Source organism: Vigna angularis, chromosome 6 (assembly GCF_016808095.1).
Source record: "Vigna angularis cultivar LongXiaoDou No.4 chromosome 6, ASM1680809v1, whole genome shotgun sequence".
NCBI classification, from domain to species: domain Eukaryota; kingdom Viridiplantae; phylum Streptophyta; class Magnoliopsida; order Fabales; family Fabaceae; genus Vigna; species Vigna angularis.
This window is the reverse complement of record NC_068975.1, coordinates 30,413,651-30,435,473: the sequence shown is the minus strand read 5'-3', so window position 1 is coordinate 30,435,473 and position 21,823 is coordinate 30,413,651. Positions and strand designations below refer to the sequence as shown.

General features: G+C 34.7%; 2 protein-coding genes across 3 annotated transcripts; both read left to right on the top strand.

Annotated features, from left to right (window-relative positions):
• Nucleotides 1-1,609: 1,609 nt before the first annotated feature.
• LOC108342691 (enhancer of mRNA-decapping protein 4) lies at nucleotides 1,610-13,639 on the top strand. Of its 2 annotated transcripts, none has more exons than XM_017580484.2 (13): nucleotides 1,610-1,871; nucleotides 1,970-3,012; nucleotides 3,808-3,857; nucleotides 4,146-4,302; nucleotides 4,399-4,617; nucleotides 4,829-4,957; nucleotides 5,786-7,357; nucleotides 8,179-8,538; nucleotides 9,278-9,397; nucleotides 11,064-11,234; nucleotides 11,984-12,130; nucleotides 12,217-12,333; nucleotides 13,155-13,639. In XM_017580484.2, the coding sequence occupies exons 2-13, from the start codon at nucleotides 2,116-2,118 to the stop codon at nucleotides 13,461-13,463; spliced, it is 4,248 nt and encodes a 1,415-aa protein (XP_017435973.1). In that variant the 5' UTR covers nucleotides 1,610-1,871; nucleotides 1,970-2,115; the 3' UTR covers nucleotides 13,464-13,639. The 2 variants fall into 2 exon arrangements, with proteins under 2 accessions (XP_017435973.1, XP_017435974.1); XM_017580485.2 differs by having other exon boundaries at nucleotides 1,949-3,012.
• Nucleotides 13,640-15,445: 1,806 nt separating this feature from the next.
• LOC108342728 (uncharacterized) lies at nucleotides 15,446-17,071 on the top strand. Its single transcript, XM_052879071.1, has 2 exons — nucleotides 15,446-15,946; nucleotides 16,215-17,071. The coding sequence occupies exon 2, from the start codon at nucleotides 16,226-16,228 to the stop codon at nucleotides 16,697-16,699; it is 474 nt and encodes a 157-aa protein (XP_052735031.1). The 5' UTR covers nucleotides 15,446-15,946; nucleotides 16,215-16,225; the 3' UTR covers nucleotides 16,700-17,071.
• The last annotated feature ends 4,752 nt before the right edge of the window (nucleotides 17,072-21,823 follow it).

The window sequence follows — 21,823 nt, the reverse complement described above, 5'->3', positions numbered from 1 at the left end:
AAAATAAAAATAATCAACCTGCACCAACACCACTCATCACTTTACCATTCCTAGTTCTATTGACTTATTTAACATTATGTTGAAACTAACACTATGTGTTATTTTGTTGAAAACATTTGATATTGAGGTTACAATTTTGTTCGTCTCTTTTTTTTTCCTGACATAATTTTTATTTTCTTATTAATATTATATGCATATTGATCTAGGTTCATATTAATCTAAATAAATTTAAGCCAATACAATTATCTAATCCAATCCCTTAAAATATAACTATATATGTTAGATTGAGTGGGTAGAATCAGTGATCAATTACATTCTACACACATGTAATCAATGACTGACAATAAAAAAACAACTAAGAAATTAATATTTAATTTTAAAAGTTCAGTTCCCTTCAAATTGATCACCAAAGCTAAATGGTCAAAAGAAAAAAAAAGACTTATTAATTCAATGACACTTTAAATTTGACAGAAATGATATAATTATTAGTCAACTGCTTTTAAACGGTGGAAATTATTATATTAAGATATAATCTATTTCCTTAAAATTGATGACTAGTTAATTATAGAAAGAACACAATTCAAAACCTTAAAAAATATAATATAAATTCCAATAATAAACAATATTTTGGGAGTCCAAATTTGAACCGATCCTATCTATATTTTGTATCTGGTTGAAGCACTGATGCTTCATAAGAAAAAGTATATTTAGAATTATTTTATATATATGAAATAATTAGATAAGCACGAAACTAATAATGCAGTGACATTTTGTTTAGAAAAATAGAGAAAGAATGAAAGGTTGAATAATTAGTTGGTTTTGGTTTTCTTTTTTTCAGCGAAAGAAATTATATGTGAGGAAAGACAACCTATGATAAAGACAACCAATGATAATGCCATAAGCCCAAGGGACTTCTCAAACTGCCGTCTCAATGTTTTAATCCATTAGCTTCTTCTAATGTTTCTCAATTTTCTCTGCAAAATTTAGTATCAATAGGAGTTCTACACACTTAAAATTAAGGCAAAAAACAAGTCATAATTTTTCTATTTAGTCTTTTGTCTTTTAGGACATGGAGTTTCCTAAAAGTTAAGGTACACTATTTAATTAATATGGTTGAAACTGTAATATAGTGTATGATAATGAGACTCTTAATCACCAACTTATTAAATTAATATGTATCCCTTAACACCAATGATATATCCAAAATTAGGTAAAAAATAACTGTACAATATATATATATATATATATATATATATATATATATATATATAATTTCTTAGAACATTACTGAAAAATAAATAAAATTTGTAATTGGACATCAACGTAAAAAAATTGTTTACACCATTAATTTTTTACTACCGAATCTCAAAGCTATATTAAAAAAAGTGTCATTATTTGAAAAATTATTGAAATGACGGGTTGAGGTAATTTGTAACTCTAAATTTGAAGAACCTACAGAGATGGTAAAAATAAGTATATGTATAATTTAGTGTAAGCTGGACATAAAATAAAAAAATCAATAATGATAAACTGCATTTATTTTTATTGATTTCATGTGCAATAAACAATTCATATACTAAATTCTAGATAGAAAAAAGAAATTATTAGATTTTGGTTCCTCATCACCATTTTTATCTTTGTAGTGCTGTGATGCTTGCCATTGCCATTGTTCTCAAATCCCCTTCCTTTGGCTGCTATTTTTTAAACTGGACGATGCAAAAACGCAAATTGTTGATTAAACCTTCTTCTCTTCACACCAATTTCCTCTAGCACTCGTCCAATTCTGGTCACACCAGAGAAGAGGAGACCAAGACAAGAAGAACACAAGAAAACCAGAAAAGAAAGAAAAACATAGCAAAACATAGAAACTGGTATGTGTTGAAAACCACCATTTTCTTTTTCTCTCTCCTTTTTTTTTAAATTTATTTATTTTTCTGGGAATACTAAGCTGGTACGAGGAAACACACAGAACAAAGTCCGAAGTAGCAGTGTGAGGAAGAAAGAGGAGGCACATAAATCAATCTCAGATCTCACAATCAGCTCCTCCCAGATCCCATCTGATTGTTTGTACATTCAAAAGTTTGGGATTTTTTCCTTGATTTTTGGTCAAAGTTTATGGCTTCATCTGGGAATCTAAATCAACAGCAGCAGCAGCAACCTCAACAACAACCACAAACAGCCCATTTTGATTTCAATAAGCTTTTCAAGACTCCACCACCAGCAGCATCAGCAGCATCACCCTCTATCCCTAATCCTTCAAATTTGAACTCTTCTCCATCATTCCCTTCTCCTTCTCCTTCCACACCCCCTCCTTCTTCCTACCCTACCCCCTCTTCCTCCTACCCCCCGCCGACTGGCACATACCCTTATCATCACCCTCACTTTCTCCCCTATCCAGCCCTTCACCACCAACAACAACACCAAGAGCACCCTCTCATCCTTCACCACCTCCCTCAAATGCACGCCCCTCAAAGACCTACTATTTTCCCACCCCCTTCCCCTTCTCCCTCCTCACCACACCTTCCTTCATCCCCCAATCCCACCACCGGTGCTCGCCTCATGGCCTTGCTGGGCACCCAAAACCCTCCCTCCAATCAGGAACCATCGGTTGTGTACTCATCTCCTTCTGGCACATCTTCATCACCCATGGTTTCTGATTTTTCAGTGCCACCAAACCCTTCAGGGTTGCCATCCACACAGCTCTCGGGCTCTCCTGTGAATCTGGCTAGTCCTCAGTCCACTCCTACCAGGATGCTCAGCAGCAAGCTGCCCAAGGGGCGCCACTTGATTGGAGAGCATGCTGTGTATGACATTGATGTTAGGATTCCTGGGGAGGTGCAGCCTCAGCTTGAAGTCACTCCAATCACCAAGTATGCTTCCGATCCCGGTCTTGTGCTTGGACGCCAAATCGCTGTGAATAAGTCTTACATATGCTATGGACTCAAACTTGGGGCCATCCGGGTGCTTAATATCAATACTGCATTGAGATATTTGCTTCGAGGTCATACTCAGGTGAGTTGTGTTGCGGTTGTTTTTGGCCTGACTGCGAATGCGATGTTAATTTTTGTGCTTCTTTAATGATTAATATGTAGTACTTCTGGTGTTTGTTTATTCAAATGTGGCTTCTTGGTGCGAGGAGTTGATGGATTGGCTCTGTGATTCGGTTGCTTGGCCTTTGCCTGTTTGACATTGACACTGATTAAGCTTCATGTGTGTTAGTGCTTTCAGTTGGGTGATATAAACTTAGGTTTTATATGACGAAGTTATATTCTTTTTGCACTGAGCAGTGATTGCGAATAAACTGCCTTTGTTGTCTGTTGCCGCATGAAAATAAATGAACAAGATTATGTTTTTACCTCAAATTTGTTAGGACTGTGTACCTAAGAAATGCGAAGGACTGTACGTTTATAATGCCAAGTTTAAATAGCGGGTTGTGAGAATGGCGATATGTTTCTTGAAAACAGGACACGTGAGCTTTCATGATGTCTGAGAAAGATTGCTTTGGACTTTTGTTTTTGACTCTGTTTACTTTTAATTGGCTTGGATTATATACTTATTGATATAGAACCATATACGCAACCTACAAATCCTGTTCTTCAGCCACCGTTATGATGTGCATACTCTTTGTAACTGTTCGATTGGGTTGATAATGCTCTTATACTTGCAACTTTCTACATGCGAGGCATGCACTAACTCTTAAAACTTATAGTGAGTTCACTGTTGTTACATGCATTTTACATGTTTTCTCTTTTATCAAATTTCAATCTGTACCCGTCTCCAGTTTATGCATATCTCCTTTTTATGTAGAGAGTGACAGACATGGCATTCTTCGCTGAGGATCTTCACCTGTTGGCCAGGTAATTTCTGTTTCTTGTGTTATCGTTGAGATTTGATTTACTTACCTGGTTTCTTCCATTATCGTACCATGTTTTAGTTTTTATTTGGTTAGTATTTGATTTATCTCTCATCCTTCAATTGATGAATCTTGTAATTGATATTTTTTATTACTGCATGATCATAAAAAAAGCTGCTGAGGGTTCTTTCTCTTCAAGCATTTCTGAATATTGAAGTCTGATTTTCTAGTTTCATTATTTCAGTTTGAAGTTTATTGATTATTTCACCCTTGAATATACTTCTGTTCACAGTGCTAGCACTGATGGGAGAATATTTGTATGGAAAATCAATGAGGGCCCTGATGAGGACGACAAGCCTCAAATTACTGGAAAAGTTATCCTAGCACTTCAAATATTAGGAGAGAGTGAGTCTGTTCATCCAAGAGTATGCTGGCATCCCCACAAACAAGTAACAGCAACTTTAATTTGGTCTTTAAGTTTATTATCTTCCAGTTGGTGTTAACTCCTTTAAAAGTTATCTTATCATTTGGAATTTTTCATACAGGAGATATTAATGGTTGCTATTGGAAACCGTATCCTCAAAATCGATAGTATGAAAGCTGGAAGGGGTGAAACATTTTCTGCAGAGGAGCCTCTCAAATGTTCCATTGATAAGTTGATTGATGGGGTGCATCTTGTTGGTAAGCATGATGGCAATGTGACTGAGTTGTCAATGTGCCAATGGATGAAGAGTCGATTAGCTTCAGCTTCAGCTGATGGCACGGTCTGCATTTGTCTCTATCTGTCTCTCTCCTTGCCTTGTTTTGTTGCTTTGTTTAGTTTTTCATCCCATTTTAGAGTTGTTTTATCAGTGAAAAGGTTGGAGTCCCAAATGAACAGTTGTCATTATTCTACGTCTTGAAGTTTGGAATATGAATGAATATTACAATCATTCTTCTATTTTGAAATTCTAAATAACTTGTTTTTGTCAACAGGTGAAGATATGGGAAGAACGTAAGGCAACACCACTTGCTGTTTTAAGACCACACGACGGTAAACCTGTAAATTCTGTGACATTCTTGACTGCTCCTCATCGTCCTGAGCACATTGTTCTTATCACAGCGGTATGTTCTTCTAGTCTTAACCTTGATTAGAAATAGATCTCGTACTTTGCAAAAATCCTTTGTAATTGAATTTAAATTAAACTTTTTTGAACAAAAATAAGTAGTATAACAAATGTTATTTTGATACCTCAATAACTGTGTTAGGAAAAAAGGAATATTTATTGGTATCTCTTGTCAAGCATTATATATTAATGTTCATAATAAGTTTTCCCTATTACTAAAAGTTAATAAATAACTTTTAATTGTCTAATCGATTGTAACTGAGTGAGTATGAATAGAAAACAAATAAAGTTATCTGATAGCAAATGCAATCATTTATAGTCTTTAAAATAACAATAATGAACTATATAAGTAATCACTCTTAAAATGATGTTCAAATAGTTTGTCTAGAAAAACAGAATAATGCAATGCTCTCTGTGCTAAAGACTTCAAAAAATATTTATTTAATTGGATCCTTACCTGATCAGCTTTGTCATCTTGTTGTGGGAAACAGATTCAGTGACTTTTTCCAGAGAAGAGTCATGTAACTTTAGTTAACTTTGTTCAATTTTTAATTTGTTTATTTTATTTTTTTGGAAAACTGAAGTTGACCATTCAACACATGAAAATTAACTAAAGTTATGTGACTTTTCCCAAAAAAAAGTCATTGAATATGTCCCTCTTGTAGTGGCATTAGTTTCCCCTCACATCTTTCAAAACTAATTTCCTTTGTGTGTGTGTGTGTGTGTATAAATATATATATATATATATATATATATATATATATATATATATATATATATATATATATATATATATATATATTTTTTTTTTTTCCCTTTTCCACAGGGGCCACTAAATCAGGAAGTGAAGATATGGGTCTCTGATAATGAGGAAGGCTGGCTATTGCCTAGTGATTCTGAGTCATGGCATTGTATTCAGACTTTGGACATAAGAAGTTCGTCTGAATCCAACCCCGAGGGTGCATTCTTTATTCAAGTTGTAGCATTGCCCCGTGCTGGTTTATTTCTGCTTGCAAATGCCAAGAAAAATACAATATATGCTGTGCACATAGAGTATGGATCCAATCCAACTGCTACCCGCATGGATTACATTGCTGAGTTCACAGTCACAATGCCTATATTAAGTCTTACAGGAACCAGTGATAATTTACCAGATGGAGAGCATATTGTGCAGATATATTGTGTCCAAACACAAGCTATTCAACAGTATGGACTCAATTTGTCACAATGTTTACCTCCACCCTTGGACAATGTTGAACTTGAGAAAACAGAATCCAATTTATCACGTTCTTTTGATGCTATTGATGGATCGACTAATCTGGAAACTGGAAATATGCCACAAGTTCATTCTAGCAGTTCTGAAAGTGCTCCTGTTGCGAGCCTGGTTGTAAATTTGCCTTCATCAGATATTTCAGTTTTACCACCTGAAGCTTCTATATCTTCTATATCAGAAGCAGAGACCAAGGTTAATGATGTACCTTCTCGTAATGGTTTTGAACATATTCAAAGTGCTCCACCTCCACTTCCTCAGAGTCCAAGATTGTCCCACAAGTTATCTGGTTTGAAAAATTCATCAAATAGTTTAGAGACTAGTTCTACAGCTGCTGACCATAGCAGTGACCAGACAAATCTTGATTCTTCATCTGAACGGAGAATGGAGTCTGAAAAAGATATGGCAGATGTGCCTGCATCAGGTGACAATTTAAGAAAGGATGATAAAGTTGTTTCAAATGATGTTTCTGTGGTTTCTAATACCCAAGCAACATATAAACACCCAACCCATTTGGTAACTCCATCTGAGATATTCTCTAAAACTGCTTTATCTTCTGAGAATTCCCATACTTCTCAAGGTATGAATGTTCAAGATGTGGTTGCCCGTAGTGATACAGAAAACATTGAAGTAGATGTTAAAGTTATAGGGGAGATGGGTTCTAATCAAGAAAGTACTGAGAGTGAAAGAGACAGAGACTCTCACACCAATGTTACTGAGAAGAAAGAGAAGTTATTTTATTCTCAGGCCTCTGATCTAGGCATTCAGATGGCTAGAGAGACTTATTATGACATTGAGGCAGCTCATCAAGCTAATAACATTAAGACCATTGATGCACCTGGTCAAAGTTGTAACTCTGTTGAGGAAGAAGTTCAAGACACAAGTAAGGATGTACCTACAAACATCAGTGAATCAGAAACCATGACTACTACTGTGCAATCACCTACACCTTCTGTGAAAGGTAAAAGACAAAAAGGGAAAACTTCACATTTGTCTGGTGCATCTTCTGCATCTCCCAGTCCTTTTAATTCAGCAGATTCATCAAACGATCAAGGTGGAAATTCAGGAGGATCATCTATAGAAGCTGCCTTACCACAGTTATCTGCTATGCAGGAGATGATGGGCCAGGTCATTAATTTGCATTTGAACCATGTTTTTATTTTACTGGCTACTTAACATGTTGCAATTTTTCCCTATACTTGTATATTTATATTACATATTAATTTTACAGTGTTATGAGTAGCGTGATATGGATTCAGTATGCCGCATATAGAGCACTCATAATTGTTTTCTAGATTAATAGTTTGTTCTATCTTTGCTAGACTATACGACTAGAGATAAAGTTAATTTAGAGTATATAAGTGGGTGCAAATCTCACTTTACAAACTGGTTTTGTGAGGTTGAGTTAGATTTAAAGTTCACTTCTTAACAATTTTCATCATGATCAAATTTGGGATTCTGTCGAACTTTGTGGAAGTGTCTATCTGCATTTAGTTTAGATACAATATGAAACATCTTTTTTGGGGATAAAGGCAATGTGTGGCATGTGAAGTTCTAGAATGGATTAGTGGAATATACATGTCCTGTAGTGAAGCCTAATCGGTTGTGTCATTTTCCTCCCATGTATCTTGCTTGGCTTTTTCCATTCGAGTTATTCTGAAAGATTGATCAGCAATACAAGCACTGTATTCTCCACTGTTTTATGATTTCATGATATGATACAATCGTAGCATAAAGTTGTTTCTATTTTTGGACTGCTAGTTCTTGTACCGATACCACTCCCCTTTGCATCAATCCAAAATAACATTTATAGGAACTATTTCATTCCTAGTAAAGGATCTTTTTATGTCTTTAATATGGTTTTGCTTCTCATATATTCCTGTCACTCAATGAGCTATTCTTAGGATTTTTTCAGTTTCTTAATCTCCTTCATTTCATATATTTTACAGTTGTTAAGCATGCATAAAGAAATGCAAAAGCAGATGAATGCAATGGTTTCTGTTCCAGTCACTAAGGAAGGCAAAAGATTAGAAGGATCCTTGGGTCGAAACATGGAGAAAGTTGTCAAGGCTCACACTGATGCTTTGTGGGCTCGATTACAGGAAGAAAATGCAAAGCAAGAGAAGCTAGAGCGAGATCGGACGCAGCAAATAACAAATTTGATGTCCAATTATGTAAACAAAGATATGTCATCTATATTGGAGAAAATCATTAAGAAGGAAATATCTTCAATTGGAACAACCATTACTCGTTCATTAAGTCAAGTTATAGAGAAAACAATATCTTCAGCTATTACAGAATCATTCCAGGTTTGTATATGTTGTAACTTCACATTGGACTATAAATATGGCTAAAGTAGAACTAGAGTCTTGGACAATTCTCACCTCATGAGTTAGCTTTTGAGGTTGAACTAGGCCCAACCCGAATTCAAGATAGTATTAAAGCTTATCGTAGATATCATATTGGTCCACCTTCAACTGTCCAAAAATTCACTTGACACTGCAGCTTTCCAAGTGTAATACACAGTAAATCTATCTGGCCCCATGGATTGTCTAGTGCAATCTTGGCCATACAACTTTACTAGTGCCATATGAAAAAAAAAATGCAATCCTACAATCTCCTATCCTAGAAGTCCAATCCTTGACACATGAGGTGTCTTTTGAGATACACATTAACCATAGATATGCCAAAGGTAGAGCTTATAAAGACATGGTTTATTTATCCTCACCTCATGATCTACCCCTTTTGGATTTGAGTTAGACCTAACCCAAATTCAAGTTAATCAATTTCAACATTTGAAAGTGCCACTGCTCAAATAGTAAATATATTTGTGCCTATGTTAGCTTAGTTTTTTTCTTGTCAATTTACAACTTTTCAGACAGTACTTTGCAAGTTGGATGCCATGTCATATGGTGAACTGAAATGTTTTCAGAAATCTGTGTGCCAATTTATTTCTTCAATTGTTATTCCCAAATCAATTTTTTATCTGCTAAAATGCTCATTTTTGCTTGAGTATGTTTGACCAAGGTTGTGCCATGAATTCTGCAGAAGGGGGTGGGAGACAAGGCATTGAATCAACTAGAAAAATCAGTTGGTTCAAAACTTGAAGCTACTGTGGCTAGGCAGATACAGACACAATTTCAAACCTCTGGCAAGCAAGCTCTTCAGGTAAGAAGCTTGAGGTCAACAACAAAAATATCTATTAAAGCTTTTTTTACATGATTTATTTTTATTGTGACGAGTGTGAACTTCTGTCTGCCTGTGGTTCCTGTGTTTTATCATTGCTGTATATTTCATAAGTTTCCAAGCACTCTGGGAACCCACCCTTAAAATCTAGCTGTTAAGGGGGAAGAGTCACTCTCACTTAAGTACTCCACAGAGCATCCCATGTTACTTGATTTTAGGACTTAGGTACCCATAATACCTAAGTCCCTATCATGCACTATCGTTGAGTGCTGCCTTCTTGGTAGCTTTCATTCTAACACTTTGCTCAATGGCATTTCACTCAACATTTTAATTAGAATCTCCACAAGTGAGAGTTTTCCTTGGGTAGTCATTTTTGAGACACATATAACCAACTGTAATGCTAATTGATAAATCACTTTTGGGGAACCCATCCTTAGAAGCAAGTTGTTAAAAAGAGAAAACTAAATGCTTAAATACTCCACCGGGCTTCCCACATCACTCGATGTGTGCTAGACAACCCATAACATCCAAGTCCCTATCCTTGGTTGTTGGAAATTGTGTATATTCTTAGAATTGATGTCTAGGATAGTGGAATAGAAACAATGTCTTAGATAGCGTAATGAAATTTAACTCCTGTGAATACTAATAGGCCCAATCTATGAGTCTGAAGATTCTGTAGGTAAAATTGGACTCAAATAAATCCTTATCGAACTTTCTAACCATTGCAGAATCAGTTCCATCTTTCACCTTTTTAACTGCTTCAGAAGCTTCCTGTTATTTTTAGTAAATATTCTAGCGTGGCAAATGTATAGTTTCTCCTTTGATGTGCTTTTCGTCTTCTCAAATCCTTTTCTATCAATTTCTAGAAACAAATTCATATACAATCCCCTCAATAAGCTTTCCATGAAGAGATGGTAAGACTAAATGGGGTGGTTCTTCAATTTCAGACTGTTCTCAAGGGCACTACATGTCCTTAGCTTTCTCTTGAATCTCTTTGCATCCATCTCGATGTCACAACAGTACAATAGTTATATCAGCCAGGGCAACAACAACACATACATTTTTTGCATTTCTGAAATGCATTTTCATCATGAGCACTGTGAATGGTGTAGAACCACTTGTCGGGGCTTGCTAAAACAGCCATTAGAGCATGCATTACTGCTACATCGAGTGCCGACAGAACTAACCAACAACCTAGTTCCATCAACACTTGATGTAGTTGTAATGGAGACCTCACAATTGGATCAACAGCTTCATACCCCCTAATGGAAGTGAAATTTGGAAATGAAGTGAGGTGGCTGTGGCTGTTACCGTAAATGATGTGCACTGTTCCTTCAAACCACTTGCAATTTATGGGTTCTAGAATTCTATATTTTGCTATAGGTTTCGTTTTGCTAGCTTTTTAGATTGCTGGATCCTTTATTGGGTTATCCTAGATTTATTATATTATTGTTTCTAGGCTATATCCAATCATTCTTCTACACAATTTAATTATTTGAAACCCATTTCTCATTGCCTGCACTTTTTAATACTTTGGTCACAGTACAATTCAATTTTATTTTTCATATTTTGGGTTTATTTTTAGATTGCTTTCAAAACAGTGTGGGTTTGGTTAATCATTTCTTATGGTTTTGTTTGTAATTTGTAGGAGGGACTTAAGACTAGTTTGGAAGCTTCAGTCGTTCCGGCATTTGAGATGTCTTGCAAGGCTATGTTTGAGCAAATTGATGTTGCTTTTCAAAATGGAGTTGTGAAGCACACAGCTGCTATTCAACAGCAGTTTGATTCTACTTATTCTCCTCTAGCCATGACGTTGAGGGTATGTGTAGGATGGTTATCTTGAAAACAGCTATGATGAATTTTACCTTCAATGGCTTTTTCCTCCTATATACATTTTTCCCTTTCTGTTACTTGGGATTCTATTTTTTATCTCCATTTGCAAAGATATTGTTACACTTTGTTTTAAGCTGCGTGGCACTAGTCAAATGCAATTTAATTAGTTTTTATGATATATGGTTGAATAGTCTGTTTGTTCTTTTGAGAAGTGTGCAACACATTTCTATTTGCTAAATTCTTTCTAGGAGTAATCTGAACAAATTCTGATTATTTTTTGGAACTGTGTTTTAATTTTCTCAGTTGTTATTATAAGGAAAATATCCAGTTACTTTTTATGTCAGTGTAAGAATTGTTTTAACTTAGTTTAATAGGTTAGCTTATGCATTGTATTACCCATCTGACCTATGTGTAGGCTGATCGTTAATTTTTTGTATATATCTTTGATGCAAGGGTTCCTATAAATGAATGAATTAGCTAAGAGATGAAATAATCTCTCTTGAGCACTTTTTTTCATTTTTCTCTCTCAAGTTAGATATACATGTCCACAAGATGTTTGAATCTTGTCTTATTATTGGAAATGAGAAGCTAATTAATTATGAACCAAGATTCTGTCGTGCAGTGGGCGATCTTCACTACCTTGTAACATATATTAGTGGCCTTTCTTCTCTCTCTGCCTTAAACGTCTGGTTTGTCATGTTTGAATACTCAATGTGTAGTGTTATGATTACACAGGATACAATTAGTTCAGCATCATCAATCACCCAAACTTTGAGTGGACAATTGGCTGATGGCCAACGTAAACTGTTAGAAATTGCAGCTAACTCCAAAGTAACAGTGGATCCCTTTGTAGCACAAACTAACAATGGCATGCATGAGATGGTATGTTGGTTCGTCATTCCCTTTACTTTCTATTTTGATGAGTGTTCTTTCTATTTAATACTTTGAGATGACTTGCACTTTGACAGACTGAGGATCCTACCAAAGAACTATCAAGGTTGATAAGTGAGAGAAAATTTGAGGAAGCATTTACAGGAGCCCTTCATAGAAGTGACGTTTCATTAGTTTCTTGGTTATGTTCTCAGGTATGATGGACATATCTTTCTTCTGTTGACTTGAGTTGCTACTCAGAATTACTTTTTGTTGGAAATGGTGCTTAGAAACTAATCAAAACGAAACAAAGTGAAAGGGGAGCTTTTTCCTCTTCCTTTTCCCTAAATTCAAGGAAATGACAATTTGCTTCTGTATATTTCAATAAAATATTAAGTGATTATGAGGAAATATTGTTAACCTGTAGACAATTTTGAGTTTTTCCTGAGGTAAAAAAGATTTTAAATTTTTATGGGGTCACTACTAAAGTAAATAAAAACAATTTTAAATGTGAAATAGATTCCCAGTTCCTATAATAATTTGGGTCCAACTTTCTCTCTAACTTAAGAGAGGATGAGCCTTGCCATGATGGAAAGATTGCTGCCTTGTGACCTGAAACTCATGGGTTCAAATCTTGAAAATAGCTTCTCACTTGAGGGGGAAATGTTCTAAATGTCTACTTTTCCCACCCAGCATTAGTTGGGAACCTCAAGCATTGGACCACCCCATTTTTTATGTCTAATTGCATGTTTGGTTTGACATCGATCTTTTTATAGAAGGCATCACTCTAGAAACTATGTTTGAATAATTTCAATTTTTCACATTCTGAAAGCACCAAACGAAACACACACTAAGTTCAGATTGAACTCACATCTCATAAACTCATTCCAATCACTACAAATATACCAAAACAAAATCAAATCACACCTCTGCATATCATTACTGGTAAACACCTTTTTTATAGTTTGCATGATTATATCAGACAAAGTCCACTACAATGTATCTAATGAACAATTTTGTACCTTTTCCTATCCAGGTTGATTTATCTGGCATTTTGGCAATGGTGCCCTTGCCATTAAGCCAAGGAGTACTTCTGTCTCTTCTACAGCAGTTGTCCTGTGACATCAGTACAGACACACCCCGAAAATTGGCATGGATGACAGATGTGGCAGCTGCTATAAACCCGGCAGATCCAAGGATTGCAGCACATGTGCGGCGAATATTAGATCAAGTGTCCCACACACTTGGCCATCATCGGAATTTACCTACCACCTCCCCTTCTGAAGCGAGCACAATCCGCCTTCTCATGCATGTCATAAACTCGGTGTTGTTGAGCTGTAAATGATATTGTTGTATTTTATTATATGTGCAGAAATGTTAAGTATGAACTTTGGTTTGTAATTGTATAGATATTTAGATAGCTTGGAGGGGATGAAATGAACTACTGTACTTAGAGTTTTGGTACAATTGATTTGTGTGACATAGTTTCACATTTTTGTATGCTTATTATTTTACATTTTACCTTCGCCCCTTCAGTTGTCTTTATCATTTTTGGAGACATTATATCCTTCCCCATGATGGACAAGGAAAATTTTGACGGTAGAGGCTTCAGAGCATGCATAGGTTTGCAAGGATATTTTGATCTGGGTTCATTCAGGTGACCATTTTCAAAAGTCAAGTTGGTATAGTGCTTTTAGAGAACCGCAAGTGTTAGACAAGAATTTTTAAGTCAAAACGAGTATTTTTTGTCATTTAGAACAGCACTTTATTGAGTAATGTAGTGTTCTGTATTGGATATTTCTTTCTCCATCCCCATGATTTCATCTTGCACCTCCATCGGTATGTAAAAAATAGAAATGCCCTTGCTTTCTCTCATCTCCTTCTATGTTTTGCCATCATTAATCCTTTTATGTTTGATCATCCTTCTAGTTGTGTCTTCCTTTAGTCTTACATTTTTTACCTCTCATGCTTTTTCTACCTAAAAGAAGTTAACATATCATAGTGATTTAAGTTCTTTTGGTCCTTTTGGTTTTCAACAATAATTTGTGGATTGTGGGATTTGAAAGTGACTCCAGGATTTAACAATCCAGATTTTTTTTCTTTATAACAAAAAATGTCTTTGTATAATTTATAAGACATATTAGATTATATAATCTGAATATTTTTTTATAAAAAATAATTTTCAAATTGTGCTAAATTTTTTTTTTTCATTCAAAACATTATTTATGAATTATGCAATCCAGAAATAAAAAGTACCAATCGGAAGAAAGGGGAGAGGGGGTACCCTGGTGAAGGAGGAAGAAGATGATGGAAAAAGAAGATAAAGATAAATGAGGCATTTCACAATTTTATAGAGGTGAAGAAGTTGCCATTAGGCCAAGATTATAGAACTTTCGGATTATATAACTTTTAGGGCTGTTTTGGACTAAGCTTGTAATTTCATAATCAAATTAGACCAAAAAGATTTGTATTTGATTCAGCTTCTAAGTTTTAGTTAACTTACTTTATCCAGAACTAGCTACAGAGTGTAAATTTGCTTACCTTGCTAGTGCTAGCTACAGAGTGTCCCATTGTATTTGGCATAGTGGCACACAGAAGTTGAATCAAATCATTTTTCCATTCAAAGCAAAGCAGGTCATTAGATTTTTGACGCATTTTAAGCGATTTTTAGCTCTTCACCACCAATTCAACTATAATGTTATAACGTTATAATGATCTCATCTAATGATTTTACCCAGTGAGGCTTAAAATCTACGGCAGATTCTAGGCATACGACAAAACCACAGAAATCACAAGACAACCTGCCATAAAGTAACTACATACTGCAAACAACTGAAGCTCATTGGTGCTGAAATACCAATTTCCAGTGTTTGCTTTTTTGTTGTTTCTTTTTCTCTTTTATACACATCACGGGGAGAGAAAATTATCAGTGAAATAAGAAGTTTGACCCTATATGAAATGTAAGTAATGTATTTTTTTTATATCTTATTAAAAAGGGGTAATTAAATTAACTTTTAACTTGAGTTTTGAATTAAAAATTGATTTTTACAGTAAACCCATAATCATTAAAATTTTTAAGATGTTATTTAAACTGAAATGTGTAGTAAACAATTTAATTCGTAAAAAAAATTAATTTTATTATTAGGGTAAAAAAAAATTATATCTATTTATTTTTAAAGATTGAAAATTAAAATGTATTGAAAGCTTCTATTTTTCATCTGAATTTTTACATAGTTTATTATATATGATAAGATTACTTAACTTTTTGTAATAATCATTTAATACTTGAGATGTTGTTTAACTAATTTGTCGTGTGCAATTAAAATGAGAACAAAAACTGATGTAGGGTGAAAGGATGCATCCAATCTTTTGCCATGCTTGAAATGACCACAAAAAAAGAACATGAAAAGATGTAGTTGTTAGGTTTGGAAGTTGAAACATATTACCACCACCCATGTTTAGTTGAGAAATAAGAAAGCTACTAAGATGCACAATTTTTGTATTGCTTTGATGGACTCTGTGATCTTTCCTTTTCCAAAATTAGGAACGCTAAATGAGGAACCATCTCGTATCTCACATGACATTGTTGGTGTCCTAGATAGGACCGCAACAGAAGGGTGAAACAGATGCACATGCACGTGTGCATGTGTGTGATTAATATTACGGTATTCTATTCCATGAGTTAGAAGATATATACAGTTTTACTTTTATCTCTCTATCAGTTTTCTCTCTATAGTATTATTACCTTACCATCTTCCAAATTCAAACATGGATGCACGTGCCTAAAATCCCTACCTTTTCCTTGTCCTCAACCTTCCAACCACTCAGGTACTCAACTACGTACAGATCATGCTTAGGATTATGATCTTTTCTTTAATCATCTGTGTACATGAAAAATGGTTTTTTTGTTTCTGTTTACAGCAACATTTTCTTTAACACATGTTTTTCTTTGTTTATTACAATCTCGATCTTAGTAGTACAACCTTTGGATGTTTGTTTTATACGTTTTTTGTGTTTGATTATTGAGAATGTGTCAAAGGGGTATTGGATGTATAGGAGTTGATAATGATTTTTGGTGAATCTCTCTCTTCTGCAGAAAATATATAAATGGAATGGGAGAAGAATAAGAGAGCACGAGAAGATGATGGAATCGAGATTGAATCTTCTTCTGAAAGTAATATCAGTGCAAAGAAGAGAAATGCATATGGAATAAGCTTGGCGAAGGAGAAGAAGAAGGAAATGGAAGAGGAAGATTATTTGGAGGCATGGGATTCACACTTGGCAATGGGAGTGTTTGATTTTCCTTGGCTGAAAGATGGTGTCATGTCAAAATCAGATCAATGCTTGGATTTTGAAGACAATTTCTCATCATCTCTAGAACACCAAGACACTCTATTCAAACAGAATGTTGATTTCTCTGCAGAATGTGGCTTGTGTATAACTCCAGAGGTACCAATGGTTCATACTGAAGATGCTGAATTGGTAGAGGATTTGTGGCAACCATTTGAGAGTAATGGGTTGGAGTTAGAAGCAGAAGATGGAGATTCTATCTGGAACTCTCTTCTCAATAGGCCTCTTTGACAGAATTTGGATTCTTTGTATCCATAATTCAAGAAGTTCTTGGGGTTGGTGCTCAAGATTTTGGAATAAGAAATGCAGTAGATGTATATATTGGATGAGTTCTATTCATGGCAGACATGTTCAAACTCACACTTTGATGATCTGAAAAATGTCAGCAAACACCAAAGGTAGAGAGAAATTGGCAACCAGCATTGGATATTATTCCTTCATGTTTATGGTTTTCAGTTACAATCATGGATTTCTGAACTTAGGGTATAGTGTCTATTCATCAATTCTAGTTCCAGACCAATTTTTGTTACACTTTTTTCTTTGATTGTCCAAATAAAATTACCTAGACTTGTATTTTGGTCAATTATAAAATGCTTTATTACACGGACTTGTGTTTATTCAACAATGATCAGTATGCAGATTCATTCACTGTATATTCTGGAGATGTATTGTATACCTTATAGAATATTAAAATTTAAACCTAGAATCTTATAGTGATGTCTGCAATGCAGGACCAGATAATACTGTCCAAATTAAGCATGGGAGAGAAAAAAAACTTCAAATTCAGTTTAGACAAAAGGCAATTTAGTGAATATGATATTGATTACAGAGTTAATTTGTAGTTTTGAGGAGTTACTGTATTGAAATGTGTGCAATGTTTGACTGTTCTAGGGTTCAAAGGTTGTCTAACTTTTTTTGGAATCATCAAAAGCAATATTTACCTCCCTTGGCTTTTGATTGCATAGAAGTGTGTGCTATCATGGGATTTTTCATCCATTCTTATTTCCAAAGCATCTAAACCATTAGATGAAGATCCGACTCTTACATTTTATATAAGTATAAAAGTTTATTCAGAAAAGCATCTTAAAACAAAAATAAATACCAAGACAAAATTAATCCAGTCCTTTTTTTAGTTGTGTATTTCAAATTAACCAATTTATAATATATAACTGGTGTAAACTTCATTTTTTAAATCAATTTTGCACAATTAAGTTAGAGTTTACTTTTTTTAACATAGCATGAGAGATAGGTTTCCTAATTATATTTATATAAATAAATTTTTTCACTTACTATCAAACCAGACTTAAAAATTAAATAGATATAATTATTTTTCCCTTTTATATGTGTAGTGATGGACATAAGCCATCATATGTTACCTTCAAAATGATTGAGTGGGGCTTGCTGTAGATCTGACTTAATTCCATTTTCATCCTTCTCAGTGGAACCATTAATTGCTTAGACATTTTAAAAATGGAAATCATAAATGTGTGGATAGAGATGCATTTTTATATAAATAATTAAAAAAATGTAAAATATAAATAACATTTAATAGTATAATTTTTTATTGAAGATAGAGATATGAAAAGTGTTGCATCGGTTATGATAAAGAAATAGCACTATGGTTTGATAGCATGATTCTTTATGTTTGTTGAAAGGTAAAGATGTGACTTGAAGAGTAAGTTTTGTATATAATAATGTAACATTTTCTTGGACAAATCTCAAATGGCAACAAAAAGAAAAGTTGAATTTTGAATGTGAAAAAAATAATGAGTTACTTGTGGCTACTGCCATGTTAGTAAGGACAATGAATATGCCTAAATTGAAGTTGTTGAAAGATAACCAAAATAAATATAGAAAAAGAACAAAAAATTATTATATTAAATTCTTTTTACATTTGAAAGATTCTATGCATGACGATGTTTCGCTTCTTTTCCTATTCTTGGACTAAAAATGCATCACAAATTCAAAACTCAAAATGATGAGGAAAACATAATTGAAAATGTTTAGTACTTTTGCTTTGGTGGATGGTTGCAATCTTTTATTGTGCCGACACCTAAGGTTTCCATTATTACCTCCCAAAATGTAAAGCAATAATTTCTGATTTTCATATTTTTACAATAATAAAAATATTCTTACAATAATGTTGGAAATCCTGCAATAATTCGAGATGGATTAATTAAATAGAAACAAAGTTAGTTTTGTAAAAATACGTTGAATTTAAAATGAATAAATAATCCATATTTTACCGTTATAGTATTACTAAAGTATTTCAATTGTAGAATATATTTAGTAAGTTATACCTGATTTTATTGTATTTATATTTCTATTTTTAAAGTAGAATATAATCTCTCAAGCAATTTAGATAGATTTTCAAATGTATTAATATTTTACTACTATCTATTCAACATGATATCTTTTTAAAATATATAAATTTAATAATTTTTTGTTTCGTAATAAGTCGAGGTAGCATATTAATAAACTTTAAACTTTTTAGGATGTAAGTGTTTGTTCATTCTCCTTTAAATTGTGTGGTAGGATTATATTATCATGTTTTTCCGAAATGATATTTTAATTAGTGTTGGTCTAATTACAGTCTAATGAGTTAATAAACATATTTATTTGTAAACATATTTTTATATGTAAGTTTGATCATTATTAGAAAAATTACCGTTAAGTTCATTTAATCAATAGTTGTTCAATTTGCAAGTTGTAAGGGTCGGAGATTGTGGCAGTTGGGCCTTATGTTGAGGCAACCAGGCCCACAAGGTTAAGGGCACTAAGATCTTAAGAAGGGACCTTTCAAAAATCAGAGTTCCTTATCTCAACTTTTCATTCTCTTTCTAAAAGTTCAGCTCTTCTTTTCTCTGCCTTCTCTCTACCATTCACTCACATTCTCACGTTGCATGTTGGTCTATGTCGTGCTCAAGTGACCGCGGTGCAAAGAGTTTCGCAACCATCCGATTAAATTCTCGCTCTACCGCGGGTAAGTCGTTTCCCTTTTTCCTCCTCTTTTGGGAACTAGGGCATGTAACTAGAAACCTTCTCCTTCAATTTCTTGTCAAACTTAGCTCTAAAGAGTTGTTCTATCACCCATTGGGTGGTTTGTAAAGTTTGGTTGAGTTCTCTTTGAGTTAGGCGTTGTTGAATCAAGTTGTGAGCTTAGTTGTGAAACCCTAAGGTAAGGGGAGCTAATTATTTTTCTTCAAATTTAATTCTTGAATCTGCTTTGTAAATGAATGCATGTTGAATTTTGGACTGTCGTGCGGTTTTGTACGGTACTTTGGATTTTAAGTATATAGGATGGTTTGAATTGAATGGTGTAATTGATGGAACTGTGATTGATTGCTTTATAGTGAGTTTGATGAACTTAATTATTGCATTGGATCTTGTTAGAAGTGATTTGGAGTGTGAAATCTGTTGTAATTTTAGCTAGGTAGAAAACTTGGTGATTTGGTACTGTTTTATGTCACTTTGAGAGGAAATGAGGTAGTGATTTTGGGCATTTGAGGTCTAAAGCGTGATTGGACTGTTGGGGCAGTCTTAGCCACTGTATTATGACTTGTTTGAGTCACTAAATTGATCAAAATAGGTGTGAAAGTAGTAGAATTGGATTTGGGTACCTAAGTTGTGGCAATTGGTGTTTTAGAGTTGAATTTTAGTTTTAATCACTTTAAAATGGTAGTAGAAATGTTTAGAATCATTTAGATAAGTCTAATTAAGTATAAAACAAGAATTAAGGGTGTTAGAAATTAGTAAAAATGATTAGGAATGGTTGTGTTAGGTGTTGTTCTTAATTCTGCAGAATTATGCAGTTTCGCGACTGATAACCGTTCGGCCATACGTTGTTGAGCGTTCGGTTTTGACATTCGGTCGTAATGGCGTTCGGCCTTGGTGTTCGGTCTTAGGTAGCGTTCGGTCTTAGGTAACGTTCAGTCTTGATAGTGCTTGGTCTCAGTTAGCGTTCGGTTTTAGGTAGCGTTCAGTCTTGATAGTGCTTGGTCTCAGTTAGCGTTCGGTCAGGTGTTGATTTGGCCGTTCGGTCATGTCCTGACTTAGCGTTCGGCCTTATTCTGCTTTGGGTGGTCGATCTCTTTAGCCTTACCAATTCAAACCGTTCGGTCATAGGTAGCGTTCGGTCTTGATGGTGCTCGGTCTTGGTACCGCTTGGTCTTAGTGGTACATGGTCTAAATAGCGTTCGACCAAAGCTCTAAGTGTTCGGCCAAAGCCCTAAGTGCTCGACCAAGTTCAATAGTGTTCGACAAAAGTTTGTAGTGTTCGGCCAAATCTTGTAGCGTTCGGCCAAAGCTCTCAGTGCTCGGCCAAAGTCATACCGTTCGGCCAAAGCCCTAAGTGCTCGGCCAAAGCTCATAGTGTTCGGTTCCAGCCTCTTTTGCTCTTGTTTTGGGTTGAATTAAGTGCGTGGTATGATTGCAATGCATAGTATGATGTGATAATGTGATTATATTACAAGTATGTGAGTATGTGAAACATGTTTGGTGGTTAAAAGTATGTGCTTGTACTAGTATGGATGATGGACGTAATCCCATGGATCTCAAAGGGAGGTCACATGGTGGTGCCCTATAATGTTGGACGTAATTCCATGATCTTCCAGGAGAAAATTCATGGTGGTGCCCTAGTAATGTTTAGAATGATTTGCATGGTAGCTCAGTTTTGGGGGTTTTCCTGACGCTCCAATGGTCTTTCATTCTCAAGTAGAGAGGATTGATTCATGTGGTGAGGAGTAGCAGGAGGTCCTAGTCTTGGGTGCTTCCAGTATGGCTCAAGGTGAGTGATAACGGACTAACCTCGTGAGTGTGGTAGAGTGAAACTCATTGGCAATAGCTTTGCAAAGCAGTAGAGGCCACCACGAGTGCATAACCCACCATAGCTCGGTAATCATTGTAGTCCGGACGAGTCAAGTTTAAAGTGCAAGAAGTTATGTTTGTATGACCCAGTATATCTGTCTTTATTTGTATATTGTGTGTGACTGTTATAACATGATTTTATATCTAGCTCACCCTTGCTTGTGTGTTTGTGTTTGCTTGGATATGTTTTTCTTTTGCAATGATCATCCACTTGGATGTGAGCAGAGATGGATGAGGTGCCTCTGGAGCAAGCCTTGGAGGAAGATGATGTTACTGCTTAGTCTCCTTAGGATTCTCTTAGCATTTCTTGTATTTCGAAATACTTTAATACGCTTAAGTTTTAATTTTTCTGACTCATTTTAGGATGACTGTAATCCTATTTAATCTCGACTGCTTTTCTATACTATGCATGATGACGCCTTCATTATATATGTTTCCTATATAATCTGGATGTTATACAAGTGAACTATTTAAAATGTTGAGCCTAAT